Source organism: Oncorhynchus gorbuscha, linkage group LG20 (genome assembly GCF_021184085.1).
Source record: "Oncorhynchus gorbuscha isolate QuinsamMale2020 ecotype Even-year linkage group LG20, OgorEven_v1.0, whole genome shotgun sequence".
NCBI classification, from domain to species: domain Eukaryota; kingdom Metazoa; phylum Chordata; class Actinopteri; order Salmoniformes; family Salmonidae; genus Oncorhynchus; species Oncorhynchus gorbuscha.
In genome coordinates this window covers 19,286,121-19,307,041 of record NC_060192.1, presented here as the reverse complement: position 1 = coordinate 19,307,041, position 20,921 = coordinate 19,286,121, and the positions used below count along the sequence as shown (strand labels likewise).

General features: G+C 44.6%; 1 protein-coding gene across 1 annotated transcript in view; it reads left to right on the top strand.

Annotated features, from left to right (window-relative positions):
- Positions 1-20,408, top strand: part of LOC124007265 (ATP-dependent RNA helicase DQX1-like) — a 33,882-nt gene extending 13,474 nt beyond the window's left edge. Inside the window, exons 2-14 of the mRNA XM_046317700.1 lie at positions 3,276-3,662; positions 3,992-4,185; positions 4,510-4,951; positions 7,850-8,012; positions 8,056-8,162; positions 9,952-10,051; positions 10,177-10,335; positions 14,200-14,391; positions 14,546-14,671; positions 14,797-14,987; positions 15,286-15,476; positions 19,272-19,543; positions 19,647-20,408. Coding sequence (XP_046173656.1) covers positions 3,333-3,662; positions 3,992-4,185; positions 4,510-4,951; positions 7,850-8,012; positions 8,056-8,162; positions 9,952-10,051; positions 10,177-10,335; positions 14,200-14,391; positions 14,546-14,671; positions 14,797-14,987; positions 15,286-15,476; positions 19,272-19,488 — 2,412 coding nt within the window. The 5' untranslated portion in view covers positions 3,276-3,332 and the 3' untranslated portion in view covers positions 19,489-19,543; positions 19,647-20,408. The remainder of the gene's footprint in view (positions 1-3,275; positions 3,663-3,991; positions 4,186-4,509; positions 4,952-7,849; positions 8,013-8,055; positions 8,163-9,951; positions 10,052-10,176; positions 10,336-14,199; positions 14,392-14,545; positions 14,672-14,796; positions 14,988-15,285; positions 15,477-19,271; positions 19,544-19,646) is intronic.
- Positions 20,409-20,921: the final 513 nt, after the last annotated feature.

Below are 20,921 nucleotides of genomic sequence, written 5' to 3'. Positions count from 1 at the left end.
CAATTGGTTACGTCACTTGCTCTGAGACCTTGAAGTAGTGTTTCCCCTTGCTCTGCAAGGGCCGTGGCTTTTGTGGAGCGATGGGTAACGATGCTTCGTGGGTGACTGTTGTCGTTGTGTGCAGAAGGTCCCTGGTTCGCGCCCGGGTATGGGCGAGGGGACGGTTTAAAATTATACTGTTACACTGGCTAGGCCACTCCAGGATCTTGTGTTATGCAGGTGAATGAGGACCCAAAAGCGACTTGGCGAAAACAGAGTCTTTAATCCAGTTTAAGGAAATAGCAATACTCCTAGACAAATCGGAGCGGTAAATAAAGCATAAAAACAATTTCACTCGTAATCACGAGAACTGACTGGAGACTTGATAATAAACTGCAGGTTGCCTCGGGAAGGCACTTGACCGTAGCAGACTCAGACACCTGCTCACCACGCAGCATCTGAGGGAAACACGACACGACAGGGCGATACAAAGACACAGCACGGTGAACAATATACAAGGATCCGACAGGGCAGAAACGGAAAACAAGGGGAGAAATAGGGACTCTAATCAGGGGAAAAGATAGGGAACAGGTGTGGGAAGACTAAATGATTGATTAGGGGAATAGGAACAGCTGGGAGCAGGAACGGAACGATAGAGAGAAGAGAGAGAGGGAGGGAGAGAGAAAAAGGGGAACGAACCTAAAAAGACCAGCAGGGGGAAAACGAACAGAAGGAAAAGCAAAATGACAAGACAATATAAGACAAAACATGACATCTTGAAATGCTTCTTACGAAGCCACTCCTTCATTGCCCAGGCGGTGTGTTTGGGATCATTGTCATGCTGAAAGACCCATCCACGTTTCACCTTCAATGCCCTTGCTGATGGAAGGAGGTTTTCACTCAAAATCTCACGATACATGGCCCCATTCATTCTTTCCTTTACACGGATCAGTCGTCCTGGTCCCTTTGCAGAAAAACAGCCCCAAAGCATGATGTTTCCACCCCCATGCTTCACAGTAGGTATGGTGTTCTTTGGATGCAACTCAGCATTCTTTGTCCTCCAAACATGACGAGTTGAGTTTTTACCAAAAAGTTATATTTTACCAAAAAGTTATATTTTGGTCTCATCATATGACATTCTCTCAATCTTCTTCTGGATCATCCAAATGCTCTCTAGCAAACTTCAGACGGGCCTGGGCATGTACTGGCTTAAGCAGGGGGGCACGTCTGGCACTGCAGGATTTGAGTCCCTGGCAGCGTAGTGTGTTACTGATGGTAGGCTTTGTTACTTTGGTCCCAGCTCTCTGCAGGTCATTCACTAGGTCCCCCCGTGTGGTTCTGGGATTTTTGCTCACCGTTCTTGTGATCATTTTGACCCCACAGGGTGAGATCTTGCGTGGAGCCCCAGATCGAGGGAGATTATCAGTGGTCTTGTATGTCTTCCATTTCCTAATAATTGCTCCCACAGTTGATTTCTTCAAACCAAGCTGCTTACCTATTGCAGATTCAGTCTTCCCAGCCTGGTGCAGGTCTACAATTTTGTTTCTGGTGTCCTTTGACAGCTCTTTGGTCTTGGCCATAGTGGAGTTTGGAGTGTGACTGTTTGAGGTTGTGGACAGGTGTCTTTTATACTGATAACAAGTTCAAACAGGTGCCATGAATACAGGTAACGAGTGGAGGACAGAGGAGCCTCTTAAAAGAAGAAGTCACAGGTCTGTGAGAGCCAGACATCTTGCTTGTTTGTAGGTGACCAAATACTTATTTTCCACCATAATTTGCAAATAAATTCATTAAAAATCCTACAATGTGATTTTCTGGATTCTTTTTCTCATTTTGTCTGTCATAGTTGAAGTGTACCTATGATGAAAATTACAGGCCTCTCTCATCTTTTTAAGTGGGAGAACTTGCACAATTGGTGGCTGACTAAATACTTTTTTGCCCCACTGTACTTTTTTTTAGAATATACCTTTATTTTTCCCCGCAAACCCTACCATCCTTCCCCCAATTGCAGTAAAATAATTTTAAAAAACACTTAGACTTCTACCTTCAGTTTATACATCTTATTCACTCTCCTTCTTGGTCAAATAGCCCTTACACAGCCTGGAGGTGTGTTGGGTCATTGTCCTGTTAAAAACAAATGATAGTCCCACTAAGCGCAAACCAGATGGGATGGCATATAGCTGCAGAATGCTGTGGTAGCCATGCTGGTTAAGTGTGCCTTGAATTCTAAATAAATCACAGACAGTGTCACCAGCAAAGCACCATCACACCTCCTCCTCCATGCTTCACAGTGGGAACCACACATGAAAAGATCATCCGTTCACCTACTCTGCGTCTCACAAGACACAGCGGTTGGAACCAAACATCTCAAATTTAGACTCATCAGACCAAAGGACAGATTTCCATCGGTCTAATGTCCAGTGCTTGTGTTTCTTGGCCCTCTTCTTCTTATTGGTGTCCTTTAGTAGTGGTTTCTTTGCAGCAATTCCACCATGAAGGCCTGATTCACGCAGTCTCCTCTGAACAGTTGATGTTGAGATGTATCTGTTGAACTCGGTGAAGCATTTCTTTGGGCTGCAATCTGAGGTGCAGTTAACTCGAATAAACATATCCTCTGCAGCAGAGGTAAGTCTGGGTATTCCTTTCCTGTGGCAGTCCTCATGAGAGCCAGTTTCATCATAGCGCTTGATGGTTTTTGCAACTGCACTTGAAGAAATTTTCAAGGTTTTAGACACTTTTCGGATTGACTGACCTTCATGGCTTAAAGTAATGATAGACTGTTGTTTCTCTTTGCTAATTTCAGCAGTTCTCGCCATAATATGGACTTGATCTTTTACCAAATATGGCTATCTTCTGTATACACCCCTACCTTGTCACAAAACAACTGATTGGCTGAAATGCATTAAGGATGAAAGAAATTCCACAAATGAACTTTTAACAAGGCACCTTTTAATTTAAATGTATTCCAGGTGACTACCTCATCAAGCTGGTTGAGGGAATGCCAAGAGTGTGCAAAGCTGTCATCAAGGCAAAGGCTGGCTACTTTGAAGAATCTCAAATATAAAATATATTTTGATTTATTTAACACTTTTTTTGGTTACTACATGATCCCATAGAAAATAGTAAAAAAGAAAAAGGAAAAAATCTGGAATGAGGTGGTGTGTCCAAACGTTTGACTGATACTGCATATTACATTTCCTTCAGTGACAGGGGTCAATCAACTAAGTTGGGTGAAATCTAAAACTTGCTATACAACTTTCAACACAACAGCATCTCTTCTCTGATCCTCTTCCCAGGTAATCTCCAGTCACTCACTTACCACCCCTCATCCCCTCTCCCCAACCCACCCTGTGATGATGTCGTCACCCTCTGTGGCCACCCCCTTGACAACGTCCCCCCCCACCCTCCGCCCCTCCTCCGCCCTAGACTCTCTCTCCATGTCCTCTCTACTGTCCGGGGACCTAGAGGATGAGATGGGGGATGGAGAGGGGGAGGAGGGGGGCCTGGGGGACCTGGAGGTGAACCCGTATGATGGCTTGCCCTTCTCGTCACGCTACTACTCTCTGCTGGAGGAGAGGAAAACGCTTCCCTTGTGGAGCCTCAAGTACCGCCTGCTGGAGCACCTGGAGACACACAGCATGGTGGTGGTCAGTGCCCCCAGTGGCACAGGCAAGAGCACACAGGTAAGAGGCATGTAAAGCACATACAAACACGCACACAGGTATAGGCACACACATTAGCACTGGTGATGAAGAGCCAAGAGAAAGCAAAGGTGGGGAAACATGCCAAACATACAGGTAGGCATAGGATGCACACATTCACACTCGCACACACATATGGCTAGGGACCCTCCAAATGTACACAATATTCAGACACTGAAGATAGACAGACCGCTGAACTAACTCAAGCAACTAAGCACACAGGCTATCACGCTATACACACTGACTTTGTGTGCATATCAGTCTCTCACTTAGTCTCCCTCTTTCTCTCTCCCTCATCCTCTCTCTCCCAGGTGCCCCAGTGGTGTGTGGAGTATGCCCTGTCCCATGACTTCTCTCAGGGCTTGGTGTGCTGTTCCCAGCCCTATGCTGTGGCTGCAGCGAGTCTGGCCCTCAGGGTGGCTGATGAGATGGACCTGAGTCTGGGCCTGGAGGTGGGCTACTGGGTCCCCCACGATGATGGCTGTACCCCTGATACACTACTTAGGTGAGGGGAGATGTAGACACCCAGGTGTGCATGAACATTAGCGCATGTGTATGTACACACACATACCACATTGTTTCAAGCTTGGGTACACACACATCACCCAATCTGATGGCACGTTTCGTACTCATCTTCTTCGATCTCATTTATCCACCCTCTTTTTAAGCTCTCCCTGACCTGGGAAAGAATATTGTAGTCCTTGTTTCCTCCTCTCTTTATCTCCCCTGAGGTTTACAACAGTGCAAGACAATAGGATTAAGGAATGGGGTCATTTCTCTCCCTGATCCCCCCCCCCCTCACCCTCTCTCTCCCCCCTCCCTCTCTCAGGTTCGTCAGTGACTCTCTGCTCCTGGGGGAGATGATGTCGGACCCCCTGCTGCGTCAGTATGGGGTGCTGGTGGTGGATGAGGTCCAGGAGCGCACTGTGCCCTCCGACGTCCTTCTGGGCTTGCTGCTGGACGTGTGCTGCCAGCGCCCCGACGACCTCCGTGTGGTCCTCCTCACCGACCCCTCCCTTGCCTCCAGCCTCGCCACCTTCCTGGGTGAGGGAGTTCCGGTTCTAACGCTGGATGAGCCTGTCGCGGATGAGGACCGGCCCGCCAGAGATACACCCTACACAGAGACAAGGAGGAGGGCACCGGTTGTCATGGAAACGGTGTACAGGGATCCTGGAGGGAGGGAGTCTGCGGCAGCGGCATGTTACATGGTGTTGGATCTCCACCGCAGGGGAGAGGAAGGGGATGTCATGGTCTTTCTCTCCAGTGCCCAGGTAGATGCGCACACACACACACACACACACACACACACACACACACACACACACACACACACACACACACACACACACACACACACACACACACACACACACACACACACACACACACACACACACACACACACTATACTAAATATATATAGCTATTCTCATCAACTACTGGGGCAGTTTTTAGTCTTATCATGTCATTAGACAATAGATGCCCAGTAGTCCTACTGCTGGTAACGCAGAAATGGTTCAGAAGGCTAAGTGGGTTACTTTGGGTCGAGTTAGTTAGGATTAGTTGGTGCATGCAACAGCAGACTTGTCGTTTTATTTTACCGCACGGGCCACACAGTATATGAATATATTATGAGTTAAATGTAAGTCGTTTTGGATAAGTGTCTGCTAAATTACCTTCCTTTCTATCCCACCTCTTCTTGTCAGTTTCTGCTAGACTTCCTTCTACATGTAAATCCCTATTGAACTGTGTTGTTTCTTAATGCCATCTTCCTTGTCTGTTGTTGCCTCTCACCCTGGGGACAGAGAAACAGGGACACTGTAATCTTAGACTACTGAATGGCACCAGGGTGGGTCAGGTGTCCTGTTTAACGCATCCAGAATACACATACAGTTGAAGTTGCACGTTTACATACACTTAGGTTGGAGTCATTAAAATTCGTTTTTCATCCACTCCACAAATTTCTTGTTAACAAACTATAGTTTTGGCAAGTCGGTTAAGGACATCTACCTTGTGCATGACACAAGTAATTTTTCCAACAATTGTTTACAGACAGATTATTTCACTTATAATTCACTGTATCACAATTCCAATGGATCAGAAGTTTACATACACTAAGTTGACTGTGCCTTTAAACAGCTTGGAAAATTCCAGAAAATTATGTCATGGCTTTAGAAGCTTCTGATAGGCTAATTGACATCATTTGAGTCAATTGGAGGTGTACCTGTGGATGTATTTCAAGGCCTAACTTCAAACTCAGTGCCTCTTTGCTTGACATCATGGGAAAATCCAAAGAAATCAGCCAAGACCTCAGAAAATAATTGTAGACCACCACAAGTCTGGTTCATCCTTGGGAGCAATTTCCAAACGCCTGAAGGTACCACGTTTATCTGTACAAACAATAGTATGCAAGTATAAACAGCATGGGACCATGCAGCCGTCATACCACTAAGGAGGGAGACGCGTTCTGTCTCTTAGAGATGAACGTACTTTGGTGCGAAAAGTGCAAATCATTCCCAGAACAACAGCAAAGTACCTTGTGAAGATGCTGCCGGAAATAGGTACAAAAGTATCTATATCCACAGTAGAACGAGTCCTATATCGACATAACCTGAAAGGCCACTCAGCAAAGAAGACGCCACTGCTCCAAAACCGCCATAAAAAAGCTAGACTACGATTTGCAACTGCACATTGGGACAAAGATCGTACTTTTTGGAAAAAATGTCCTATGGTCTGATAGAACTTTTTGGCCATAATGACCATCGTTATGTTTGGAGGAAAAAGGGGAGGATTGCAAGCCGAAGAACACCATCCCAACCGTGAAGCACGGGGGTGGCAGCATCATGTTGTGGGGGTATTGAAGCAACAGGGTGTGGTGATAACATAGTGGCAGTGTGTGTGTGAGAGAAGTGGATGTGAATTATGTGAGCTTTGCTGCAGGAGGGACTGGTGCACTTCACAAAATAGATGTCTGTCAGGAGGAATGGGCCAACATTCACCCAACTTATTGTGGGAAGCTTGTGGAAGGCTACCCGAAACGTTCAAGTTAAAATATTTAAAGGCAATGCTACCAAATACTAATTGAGTGTATGTAAACTTCTGACCCACTGGGAATGTGATTAAATATATGAAAGCTGAAATAAATAATTCTCTCTACTATTAAGATGACATTTCACATTTAAAATAAAGTGGTGATCCTAACTGACCTATAACAGGGGATTTTTACTAGGATTAAATGTCAGGAATTGAGAAAAACTGAGTTTAAATGTATTTGGCTAAGGTGTATGTAAACTTCCGACTTCAACTGTACATGCCGTGCAGAGAGAGAGAGCACAGAGCCCCATCATATTCACATCCACTTCTCTCGCACACACTGCCACTATGTCAACATCACCACACCCTAGCTCCTCGCCTAATTCCTGGATATGGTTTCAAATCCTGAGGCAGACCAGGACTTCAGTACAGTAGTTGATGCCAAGGCTGCAAAACACAGAGCTAGCTAGCAAACCAGGAGGACGGATCTGGTTAAGACTCACTGTAAACAAAGTAAACAAGGACACAGATAAGCACTGTCTGTTTAGGGAGAGGGAAATGAAGAGGGAGGGTGCGAGAGGGGGAGAGACATGAGAAAGTAGAACGGGCACAGGGACAGAGGTCCCAATACGCTCAAATAGATAATTTTGTAACTTTTTAAAACAATGTTAACCCATTGGTGTAGCTAGCTTAAGTAGAAGAAGCCATTACAAAGTATGGAGACTTTACCAGGGCAAGGAGGCAGTGGGTGGGGTAAGGGCAAAAATGAGAAGTTGGTTCCACTCTTCCCCTTTAAATTCCCTCTGTGCAATCCCTTTAACTGGTTAGCGTAGCCACTCCCACTCTCCTGCCATATGGAGGGAAAAAATGATAGTCTTGGAGGGGCAGAGTGGAGGGAGGAAAGAGTGGATGCATTTGGGACCATGTGTACACTACATTTCACTGCATGTAGGTAGCATAAATAGCATGTTTTCATTTCATTTATATTACTCTCTCTACTTGTCCACTCATTCACTTTTGTATGGCTGGACAACTTTTAGAATGCCAGGACTTAACATTTCTCAAGAGATTGACTAAGTGCCCAGGATAGGTCAGTATGTATTCTCAAACATTTCTTGTCTCTACTCCTCTTTCAGGAAATTGACGAGTGTGGCTCTCTGCTGGAGAAGGAGTCTGTTGCCCTGAGCCCTCAGCTGGGGACCCTCAGAGTTCTGCACCTCCACGCAGGCCTCGGAGGGGCTACCCAGCGCGTCTATGAAGCCGAGCCAGACAGGCCTTCTGGGGACACAGGGGGGTCCAATGGATCTGAAGGACTGGAAGGGCCAGGGATAGGGGCGGGGACGGGAGGGAGCGAGGCGCAGGGTCATCCTCACAGACACCCTGGGGGAGGCCTCCTTCTCTCTATCTGGAGTCCGCTATGTCATAGACACAGGCATGCAACTCAAGACAGTGAGTACTCATTTATTAGAGATAGGAAGGAGGAGGAGTATGTGTGGCACTATCCTACACAGCGGGCACATATCAAATTGTATTAGTCACATGAAATTTTTACTACGATCCTCTAACCGACCTAGCAGTTTCAATAATTACGGATAAGAATAAGAGATAAAAGTAAAAGGAAGTAAAAAGCAGCACTAAGAAATAACCATTTAAACCGAGTCGGTACAGAGTCAATATGCACCGGTTAGTTGAGGTAGTATGTACATGTAGGTAGAGTAAATTAAAGTGACTACAGTTGAAGCCGTCATGACCAGGCAGATGAAAATTCCAAATAGTATCCTTAAAGTTTGTAGAAACATGTCAAACGTTTTTTATAATCAATCCTCTGGTTGTTTTTACAATATATAATCGATAATATTTAAACCGGGACTGTAGCTTCTTCAATAGGAGAGAGAGAGAGAAAATGTCTGCTCCAAGCTGTTGCGCATGCAAAACGCTGCTGGCACCCAGACATACAATGATGTGATGTGATCTTTCTCACTTAGTTTCAGGCTTTTATTTTGAAAAATATGTCTAAAGACTGTTCACACCATGGGGAAGCCATAGGAAAAGGAATCTGGTTGATATCCCTTTAAATGGAGCGAAGGCTGGCAATGGAACGGAGAGCTTTCAGGAAAAAAAACGGGTTGGATTTCCCTCAGGTTTTTGCCTGCAATATCAGTTCTGTTATACTCACAGACAATATTGTGACAGTTTTAAAAACTTTAGAGTGTTTTCTATCCTAATCTGACAATTCTATACATATTCTAGATTCTGGGCCTGAGAAATAGGCAGTTTCATTTGGGTATGTTTTTCATCCAAACATTAAAATACTACCCCCTACACTCAACAGGTTAACATGTTGGTATTACAGACTCGGACAGGGAGAGGTTGAAAATGTCAGTGAAGACACTTGCTAGTTGGTATGCGCATGCTCGCAGTACACGTCCAGGTTAATACGTCTGGCCCTGTGGTCTTGTGAATGTTGACCTGTGTAAAGATCTTATTTACATCGGCTGCGGAGAACATGATCACACAGTCTTCCGGTACAGCTGGTGCTCTTATGCATGTTTCAGTGTTATTTGCCTTGAAGCGAGCATAGAAGTAGTTTAGCTCATCCGGTAGGCTTGTGTCACTGGGCAGCTCTCGGCTGTGCTTCCCTTTGTAGTCTGTAATGGTTTGCAAGCCCTGCCACATCCGACGAGCATCAGAGCCGGTTGTAGTACGACTCGATCTTAGTCCTGTATTGACGCTTTGCCTGTTTGATGGTTCGTCCGAGGGCATAGCGGGATTTCTTAGAAGCTTCTGGGTTAGAGTCCTGCTCCTTGAAAGCGGCAGCTCTAGCCTTTAGCTCAGTGCGGCTGCTGTCTGTAATCCATGTCTTCTGGTTGGGGTATGTACGTACGGTCACTGTGGGGACGACGTCATCGATGCACTTATTGTTGAAGCCAATGACAGATGTGGTGTACTCCTCAATGCCAATGCCATAGCAAAACAGTCCTGTAGCTTAGTATCTTCTTCATCTGAACACTTTTTTATTGACCTAGTTACTGGTGCTTCCTGCTTTAATTTTTGCTTGTAAGCAGGAATCAGGAGGATGGAATTACGGTCAGATTTGCCATGTGGAGGGCGAGCTTTGTATGAATCTCTGTGTGTGGCCACAATAACCACAATGCTGCATAACCTCAATAGACTATTGAGGTGCACCCAGTCCCAGTGCCATGCATAACCTCCCACTCTTCCTGCCTCCGTCTCATAGGTTTACAACCCTCAAATTAGAGCGGACTCCCAGGTCCTGCGTCCCATCAGCCGGCAGCAGGCAGACATGCGGACGCAGAGGGTAAACAGTGACCTACCAGGTAGGTTAAGGTCAATCAAATCTGTTGTAAGAAATCATCATGGACAGAAGGGACATAAAAAGCTGTTACGGGACTAATTTCCTCTCTCTGTGTATTCTTCTGAACCCTCTCTCCTGTCCCTCCAGGTCTGTGTTTACGTCTGTACCCCCAGGCTCTGTATGAGGAGGGCATGGCTGAGACCCGCAGCCCGGGGGTGGTGGAGGAGAACCTCAGTCACCTGGTGCTGCTGCTCAAGAGGCTGGACATTGCCGACATGGGCCAGTGCAAGTTCCTAGACAGGCCTGGTAAGGAGGGCCGTGCGTCATCTAGCTATTTCAGCCCTGTTTCCTTTGAATTAATAAAGTGCACCTTGAACCAGACCTGGGTTCAAATACGTGTGTTTTTGAGTATATGGTATTTAAAATACTTTTTTCTTTGTATTTGACTATTTTCAATTACACTGCACAAAAACAAGTACTTTTATTTGGAACGGAAATGGCGCCACACCAAACTGGAAGTCTTCCGACTAGCTTGGAAGGATGGTACCGTGCAGTACCGAAGAGCCCTTACTGCTGCTCGATCGTCCTATTTTTCTAACTTAATTGAGGAAAATAAGAACAATCCGAAATTCCTTTTTGATACTGTGGCAAAGCTAACTAAAAAGCAGCATTCCCCAAGAGAGGATGACTTGCACTTTAGCAGTGATAAATTCATGAACTTCTTTGAGGAAAAGATTATGATTATTAGAAAGCAAATTACGGACTCCTCTGTAAACCTGCGTATTCCTCCAAACCTCAGTTGTCCTGAGTCTGCACAACTCTGCCAGGACCTAGGATCAAGAGAGACGCTCAAGTGTTTTAGTACTATATCTCTTGACACAATGATGAAAATAATCATGGCCTCTAAACCTTCAAGCTGTATACTGGACCCTATTCCAACTAAACTACTGAAAGAGCTGCTTCCTGTGCTTGGCCCTCCTATGTTGAACATAATAAACGGCTCTCTATCCACTGGATGTGTACCAAACTCACTAAAAGTGGCAGTAATAAAGCCTCTCTTGAAAAAGCCAAACCTTGACCCAGAAAATATAAAAAACTATCGGCCTATATCGAATCTTCCATTCCTCTCAAAGATTTTAGAGAAGGCTGTTGCGCAGCAACTCACTGCCTTCCTGAAGACAAACAATGTATACGAAATGCTTCAGTCTGGTTTTAGACCCCATCATAGCACTGAGACGGCACTTGTGAAGGTGGTAAATGACATTTTGATGGCATCGGACCGAGGCTCTGCATCTGTCCTCGTGCTCCTAGACCTTAGTGCTGCTTTTGATACCATCGATCACCACATTCTTTTGGAGAGATTGGAAACCCAAATTGGTCTACACGGACATGTTCTGGCCTGGTTTAGGTCTTATCTGTCGGAAAGATATCAGTTTGTCTCTGTGAATGGTTTGTCCTCTGACAAATCAACTGTACATTTCGGTGTTCCTCAAGGTTCTGTTTTAGGACCACTATTGTTTTCACTATATATTTTACCTCTTGGGGATGTTATTCGAAAACATAATGTAAACTTTCACTGCTATGCGGATGACACACAGCTGTACATTTCAATGAAACATGGTGAAGCACCAAAATTGCCCTCGCTAGAAGCATGAGTTTCAGACATAAGGAAGTGGATGGCTGCAAACTTTCTACTATTAAACTCGGACAAAACAGAGATGCTTGTTCTAGGTCCCAAGAAACAAAGAGATCTTCTGTTGAATCTGACAATTAATCTTAATGGTTGTACAGTTGTCTCAAATAAAACTGTGAAGGACCTCGGCGTTACTCTGGACCCTGATCTCTCTTTTGAAGAACATATCAAGACCATTTCGAGGACAGCTTTTTTCCATCTACGTAACATTGCAAAAATCAGAAACTTTCTGTCCAAAAATGATGCAGAAAAATTAATCCATGCTTTTGTCACTTCTAGGTTAGACTACTGCAATGCTCTATTTTCCGGCTACCCGGATAAAGCACTAAATAAACTTCAGTTAGTGCTAAATACGGCTGCTAGAATCCTGACTAGAACCAAAAAATTTGATCATATTACTCCAGTGCTAGCCTCTCTACACTGGCTTCCTGTCAAAGCAAGGGCTGATTTCAAGGTTTTACTGCTAACCTACAAAGCATTACATGGGCTTGCTCCTACCTACCTCTCTGATTTGGTCCTGCCGTACATACCTACACGTACGCTACGGTCACAAGACGCAGGCCTCCTAATTGTCCCTAGAATTTCTAAGCAAACAGCTGGAGGCAGGGCTTTCTCCTATAGAGCTCCATTTTTATGGAACGGTCTGCCTACCCATGTCAGAGACGCAAACTCGGTCTCAACCTTTAAGACTCATCTCTTCAGTGGGTCATATGATTGAGTGTAGTCTGGCCCAGGAGTGGGAAGGTGAACGGAAAGCCTCTGGAGCAACGAACCGCCCTTGCTGTCTCTGCCTGGCCGGTTCCCCTTTTTCCACTGGGATTCTCTGCCTCTAACCCTGTTACGGGGGCTGAGTCACTGGCTTGCTGGGGCTCTCTCGTGCCGTCCCTAGGGGGGGTGCGTCACCTGGGTGGGTTGATTCACTGTTGTGGTCGGCCTGTCTGGGTTTCCTCCCCCCCCCCCCCCTTGGGTTGTACCGTGTCGGAGATCTTTGTGGGCTATACTCGGCCTTGTCTCAGGATGGTAAGTTGGTGGTTGAAGATTTCCCTCTAGTGGTGTGGGGGCTGTGCTTTGGCAAAGTGGGTGGGGTTATATCCTTCCTGTTTGGCCCTGTCCGGGGTGTCCTCGGATGGGGCCACAGTGTCTCCTGACCCCTCCTGTCTCAGCCTCCAGTATTTATGCTGCAGTAGTTTATGTGTCGGGGGCTAGGGTCAGTTTGTTTATCTGGAGTACTTCTCCTGTCCTATTCGGTGTCCTGTGTAAATCTAAGTGTGCGTTCTCTAATTCTCTCCTTCTCTCTTTCTTTCTCTCTCTCGGAGGACCTGAGCCCTAGGACCATGCCCCAGGACTACCTGACATGATGACTCCTTGCTGTCCCCAGTCCACCTGGCCATGCTGCTGCTCCAGTTTCAACTGGCCTGGGCCCTAGGACCATGTCCCAGGACTACCTGACATGAGGACTCCTTGCTGTCCCCAGTCCACCTGGCCATGCTCCTGCTCCAGTTTCAACTGTTCTGCCTTACTATTATTCAACCATGCTGGTCATTTATGAACATTTGAACATCTTGGCCACGTTCTGTTATAATCTCCACCCGGCACAGCCAGAAGAGGACTGGCCACCCCACATATGCTCTCTCTAATTCTCTCTTTCTTTCTCTCTCTTGGAGGACCTGAGCCCTAGGACCGTGCCCCAGGACTACCTGACATGATGGCTTCTTGCTGTCCCCAGTCCACCTGACTGTGCTGCTGCTCCAGTTTCAACTGTTCTGCCTTATTATTATTTGACCATGCTGGTCATTTATGAACATTTGAACATCTTGGTCATGTTCTGTTATAATCTCTACCCGGCACAGCCAGAAGAGGACTGGCCACCCCACATAGCCCGGTTCCTCTCTAGGTTTCTTCCTAGGTTTTGGCCTTTCTAGGGAGTTTTTCCTAGCCACCGTGCTTTTACACCTGCATTGTTTGCTGTTTGGGGTTTTAGGCTGGGTTTCTGTACAGCACTTTGAGATATCAGCTGATGTACGAAGGGCTATATAAATAAATTTGATTTTTTGATTTTATTTCAGTATTTGAATGGTTATTTGTAAAAGCCAAATTGTCTACACAATTGTATTTTCAAATGCTTATTTCAAATACTATTTTCTAATACCTAGCTTAAATGCATTTGACCCAGTGTATTTTAGTATTTTCAAATACTTTCCAAGTGTATTTGCAAATACATAAAAATATTCAACTACTTGTCTTTTCAAATAAAATGTATCTGAATACTTACTTTGAATGTATGTAAAAGTAATTGAGATTTGTTTTAAATACATTTGAACCCAGGTCTGCCTTGCATTCATGGGATTCATGTAGCATTCATGTTTTTACTAGGTGTCTTCTATTTTGTGATATCAGGCAAATTATAAGATCTTTCCATATCCGTCACTTTCTTCAACCCTGTTTTATTCACTCTCTCTTTTATTCCCCCCCCCCAGCTCCAGAGGCTCTGATGCAGGCTCTAGAGGACCTGGACTACCTGGCAGCACTGGATGATGATGGGAACCTATCTGAGGTGGGCATCATTATGTCAGAGCTGCCCCTGGAGCCCTCTCTGGCTAAGGCCCTCATCGCTGCCTGCGAGTTTGACTGTGTCAACGAGCTGCTCACCATCGCTGCCATGCTCACAGGTACACACTGCACACACATACACTGTCCAAGGTGCTTAGTACTGGCTGTAAAATGAGCCTTAACTAACCCTTTTTACATGCATTACAGAATATTGCTTTGTTTTGTTTCTATAACTTAACTTCATTTAAATTCTCCACCTGTGTGTGTTCCCAGCTTCCCCCTGCTTTGTGACCCCCACACCCCAGAGAGAGGAGGCAGCAGCCACTCACAGACGCCCCCTGTTGCACAACGAGGGAGACCACCTCACCCTCATCAACATCTACAATGCCTACATACAGCGTGAGACCATATATCACACACACACACTCATGGATCTACACACATAGGCATGGAACAGACATGCATTTCACACTATCTCTACTCCTTGAATATTAGTATGTGTGTTTCTCTGATTAATATTTTAGACAATGAGGATGATGCCTGGTGTACTACCAACTTCCTGAACCCCGCCGCATTACGATTGGCTGTGGTGATCAGGGCAGAGCTGCTGGAGGTGATGCAGCGAATAGAGTTGCCCGTCTCACCTCCTTCCTTTGGTTGCCAAGACAACTGCACTAATATCAAGCGTGCACTCATCTCGGGGTTCTTCCTCAAGGTAAAAGGACTCATCAGTCCACTTCTCCATTTAAGATGTAATTTAGTTTGTACGTGTCTAACATTTGTTTTTGTCTACAAATATAGATCTTAACCTTTCTCTCTATCCTCCCCCTATTTCTTCCTCCTCTCTTTGTCCTTCTCTTACTGTCTGTCAAAATGTTCACATTCTCCTCTCTTTCCATTCTGGTGTGTCTCTCTCTGTCTTTTGCCCGCCCCCCCAAGTCTCTCCAGTCCTTTCTGTATTTGTTTCGCTCGATCTCATTTGATTTCATCTTCTCCCTTCCTCTCTTTTTCAGGTGGCTCATGATGTGGACGGCTCAGGTAACTACCTCCTGTTGACTCACCGTCACGTGGCTCACCTCCACCCCTTCTCCTCCTATCTGTGTCGCCGTCCGCGCCTCAACCCCCCCTCCTGGGTGCTCTACCACGAATTCACCATCTCCCATGACAACTGCATCTGCACCGCCTCCGAGGTGCACCCCAACATGTGAGTAACCCTAAAATGTTTTGTGCACTTTTGTTGTTGAGAAAATCCATGTACAGTTGAAGTCAGAAGTTTACATACACTTTGGTTGGAGTCATTAAAACTTGTTTTTCAACCACTCCACACATTTCTTGTTAACAAACTATAGTTTTGGCAAGTCGGTTAAGGACATCTACTTTGTGCATGACACAAGTAATTTTTCCAACAATTGTTTACAGACAGATTATTCCACTTATAATTCACTGTATCACAATTCCAATGGATCAGAAGTTTACATGCACTAAGTTGACTGTGCCTTTAAACAGCTTGGAAAATTCCAGAAAATGGTGTCATGGCTTTAGAAGCTTCTGTTAGGCTAATAGACATAATTTGAGTCAATTTGAGGTGTACCTGTGGATGTATTTCAAGGCCTACCTTCAAACTCAGTGCCTCTTTGCTTGACATCATGGGAAAATCAAAAGAAATCAGCCAAGACCTCAGAAAAAAATTGTAGATCTCCACAAGTCTGGTTCATCCTTGAGAGCAATCTCCAAACGCCTCGATCTCCAAACGTACCACGTTCATCTGTACAAACAATAGTATGCAAGTATAAACACCATGGGACCACACAGCCGTCATACCACTCAGGAAGGGGACGCGTTCTGTCTCCTTGAGATGAACGTACTTTGATGTGAAAAGTGCAAATCAATCCCAGAACAACAGCAAGGGACCTTGTGAAGATTCTGTCGGAAACAGGTACAAAAGTATCTATATCCACAGTAAAATGAGTCGTATATCAACATAACCTGAAAGGCCACTCAGCAAGGAAGACGCCACTGCTCCAAAACCGCCATAAAAAAGCCAGACTACGGTTTGCAACTGCACGTGGGGACAAAGATCGTACTTTTTGGAGCAATGTCCTCTGGTCTGATGAAACAAAAAATAGAACTGTTTGGCCATAATGACCTTAGTTATGTTTGGAGGAAAAAGGGGGGCTTGCAAGCCGAAGAACACCATCCCAACCATGAAGCACAGCGGTGGCAGCATCATGTTGTGGGGGTGCTTTGCTGCAGGATGGACTGGTGCACTTCACAAAATAGATAATTTTCCTCCCTCATGATACTATGTGGATATATTGAAGCAACCTCTCAAGACATCAGTCAGGAAGTTAAAGCTTGGTCGCAAATGGGTCTTCCAAATGGACAATGACCCCAAGCATATTTCCAAAGTTGTGGCAAAATGGCTTAAGGACAACAAAGTCAAGGTATTGGAGTGGCCATCACAAAGCCCTGACCTCAATCCTATAGAACATTTTTTGTGGGCAGAACTGAAAAACGTGTGCGAGCAAGGAGGCCTACAAACCTGACTCAGTTACACCAGCTCTGTCAGGAGGAATGGGCCAAAATTCACCCAACTTATTGTGGGAAGCTTGTGGAAGGCTACCCGAAACGTTCAAGTTAAAATATTTAAAGGCAATGCTACCGAATACAAATTGAGTGTATGTAAACTTCTGACCCACTGGGAATGTGATGAAATATATAAAAGTTGAAATAAATAATTCTCTCTACTATTAATCTGACATTTCACATTCTTAAAATAAAGTGGTGATCCTAACTGACCTAAGACAGGGAATTTTTACTAAGATTTAATGTCAGGAATTGTGAAAAACTGAGTTTAAATAGTTTGCTAAGGTCTATGTAAACTTCCGACTTCAACTGTAGATAGTGTGTAATGTACACTAACCCTGAACTTCATTGGGACATCCTCATACTGGTGTCTTTTAGACGTCGGCCGATTTAATTAGGGCCGATTTTCAAGTTTTCATAACAATCTGAGATCTCTATTTTTGGGCGCCAATTTGAATAAAATAAAATGTGTACCTATATTTAACTAGGCAAGTCAGTTAAGAACACATTCTTATTTTCAATGGCGGCCTAGGAACGGTGGGTTAACTGCCTTGTTCAGGGGCAGAACGACAGATTTTCACCTTGTCAGCTCGGGGGATCCAATCTTGCAACCTTATAGTTAACTAGTCCAAAGCAATAAGGAACCACCTCTCTCTCGTGCACTCCACAAGGAGTGCTGTTACGCAAATGCAGTAAGTGAAGGTAAGTTGCTAGCTAGCATTAAACCTATAAAAAACAATCAATCATAATCACTAGCTAACTACACATGGTTGATGATATTACTAGATATTATTTAGCGTGTCCTGCGTTGCATATAATCTGACTGAGCATACAAGCATACAAGTATCTGACTGAGCGGTGGTAGGCAGAAGCAGGTGCGCAAACATTCATTAAAACAGCACTTTCGTGCGTTTTGCCAGCAGCTCTTCGTTGTGCGTCAAGCATTGCACTGTGTATGACTTCAAGCCTATCAACTCCCGAGATGAGGCTGGTGTAACTGAAGTGAAATGGCTAGCTAGTTAGCGCGAGCTAATAGCGTTTCAAACGTCACTCGCTCTGAGCCTTCTAGTAGTTGTTCCCCTTGTTCTGCATGGGTAACGCTGCTTCGATGGTGACTGTTGTCGTTGTGTTGCTGGTTCGAACCCAGGAAGGAGCGAGGAGAGGGACGGAAGCTATACTGTTACACTGGCAATACTAAAGTGCCTATAAGAAGTAGTCAAAGGTTAATGAAATACAAATGGTATAGAGGGAAATAGTCCCATCCTATAATAACTACAACCTAAAACTTCTTACCTGGGAATATTGAAGACTCGTGTTAAAAGGAACCAGCAGCTTTCATATGTTCTCATGTTCTGAGCAAGGAACTTAAACGTTAGCTTTCTTACATAGCACATATTGCACTTTTACTTTCTTCTCCAACACTTTGTTTTTAAAATTTTAAATGTTTTTTTATTTTAATTTTACCACATTTTCTCCACAATTTCGTGGTATCCAATTGTTTAGTAGCTACTACCTTGTCTCATCGCTACAACTCCCGTACGGGCTCGGGAGAGAGGAAGGTTGAAAGTCATGCGTCCTCCGATGCACAACCCAACCAAGCCGCACCGCTCCTTAACACAGTGCGCATCCAACCCGGAAGCCAGCCGCACCAATGTGTCGGAGGAAACACCGTGCACCTGGCAACCTTGGTTAGCGCGCACTGCGCCCGGTCCACCACAGGAGTCGCTGGTGCGCGACGAGACAACCCAACCCCTCCCTAACCCGGACGCCCCACGTAGTAGCTACTAAACAATTGGATACCACGAAATTGTGGAGAAAATGGGGTAAAATTAAAATAAAAAAACATTTATTGCAGCGCCAGCTGGTCGCGTCCGGTTACGACAGAGCCTGGGCGCGAACCCAGGGTCTCTGGTGGCACAGCTGGCGCTGCAGTACAGCGCCCTTAACCACTGCGCCACCCGGGAGGCCCTGTTTTTGTTTCATTATATATTTGAGGCTAAATTGATTTTATTGATGTATTATATTAAGTTAAAATAAGTGTTCATTCAGTATTGTTGTAATTGTCATTATTACAAATAAATAAATAAACATCGTCCGATTAATCGGTATCAGATTTTTTGGTCCTCCAATAATCTGAAAAATCATAATCTGTCGACCTCTAGTGTCTTTACATCCTTTTGGAATACTAGTCCTCTGATAAACAGTAAACTGTACTATCTGTCAGAGGATAGTGGTGCATACCAGGTTGTCTTTTGTGATCAGATCGCACAACGAGAAGCATTAAACTTCTCTGGAACCAGGTCAATATGATATAGCAATCTTCTGAGATGTGCACATGTCATTACATTGAGGTAAACTAGGCATTTAAGTGCATTACTTTGGTAACCTTGGCCTATTAATGTTTCCTGTGCAGGTTGGTGGAGCTGGCCCCTCTGTACTACCTAGGCAACTTGCCATCCAGCGAGGGACGGGACCTTCTGATGGAGCTGAGACAGAGTCTGCTGCCCCCAGAGGAGGTACAGGAGAGGGGCCCAGAAGGAGTCTATGACACACGCCACATTGAGGAACACTTAGACAGGACCGGAGATCCACGTCATCAAGACAGTACTGAGCTGTGTGTCATACAGTGACGGGAATGGTGTGGGCAACCAAAAGCAGAACCAAGGGAGGAGAACCTGAGAGAAGGGACTCCCGGGACCACCCATACGTAGAATGTATGCACACATGACTGTAAGTCGCTTTGGATAAAAGCGTCTGCTAAATGGCATATATTATTATATTATAGAAGGGACTTGGATGCACTATGTAGGATACTCTCAAGTTTTACCATACACCATAGATCTATACTGTACTATTGCATGGACAGTTGTTGAGGGAGAGTACGTACAGTACTCTATCCAGCCATACAACATTGTATGGAGACCGGTGTTTCAATCTGAGTGAATAAGGGCTCACCTACAGGTGTTAGTGACATTTTTCTTAAATGAGATTAAATGCATTTTTTTTTTGCACATGAAAATGTGAGTTAAGGGCAATTTCAGACTGAACCTACAGAGTTCTTATAAAACATACTGTATACTGGTATGCAAAGTAATATATATTGGGAATTATATATTGCCATGAATGTTGACTATTCTGCAAGAGTCCCTGATACTTCACTGAAGAGACAGTCAGCTGTCAATAAGTGGACATGCATTCTTTCAATGATGACTGGCATTGATGCTGTCACTTCCAGGGAATTTGTGTTTTTGACTATTGTGGCACCAGCACCCATCTCTTCAGTAGAAACTATTGGTTGACCTAGGATCTCTCTGTCGAAGTGCCCAATCATAGAAGCTGACTTGATGTGGACTGGACATGTGATTCGCAGGGCTCAGTTAGGTTTAAACAGGGCGATCTACCATTGTACGGAGCTTTAGAATCCAGTTTTTGTTACTGTTGTTCTTTGTATGCTAGTGGGTTTCCAATGTGTTGAAATAATATAATATTTTGTGTGTAAATCAAGGGTGTCGGGTCAGCCTCCCTCTATCTAATAAATATTTTAAATATATTTTGAACATGAAATGAAAGGTTTATCTGTTGAAATTAAGCTTGAAATGGTTAACTACTTCATGTTATACATTCAGCCCTTCAATTATTGAGGGACAATCTGTGGTCGGTGAAACATCGCATCCAGGTTTCTCACCCAAGTAACATGGGGAATTTGGGAAATAAGTTCATTAGGATAGCATAATAAAAGTAGACATTTTGTTTAGTAAAATATGCAATATTTACTGCTGGTCAATGGCCTCCCACATGATGGTATAGTTGATATACCGCTGTTCAATGGCTTATAAATGCCTCATGGCAAAAGAGCTTGCCAGTTTGTAGTCCTAAAAAAATGAAATTAGTTACCACTGGTTTATTCAGCCATTCCTATGGGGAAATGTATGTAGAAATAATAGGGGGGTTAGATAAACTCAGTTAAGAGGCTTAGGAGATCTTATACATTTTGTTTTATGAGTTACAATTATATATATTGTTTTAATTACGCAGGGCCAATTGTGCACCACCCTATACATTG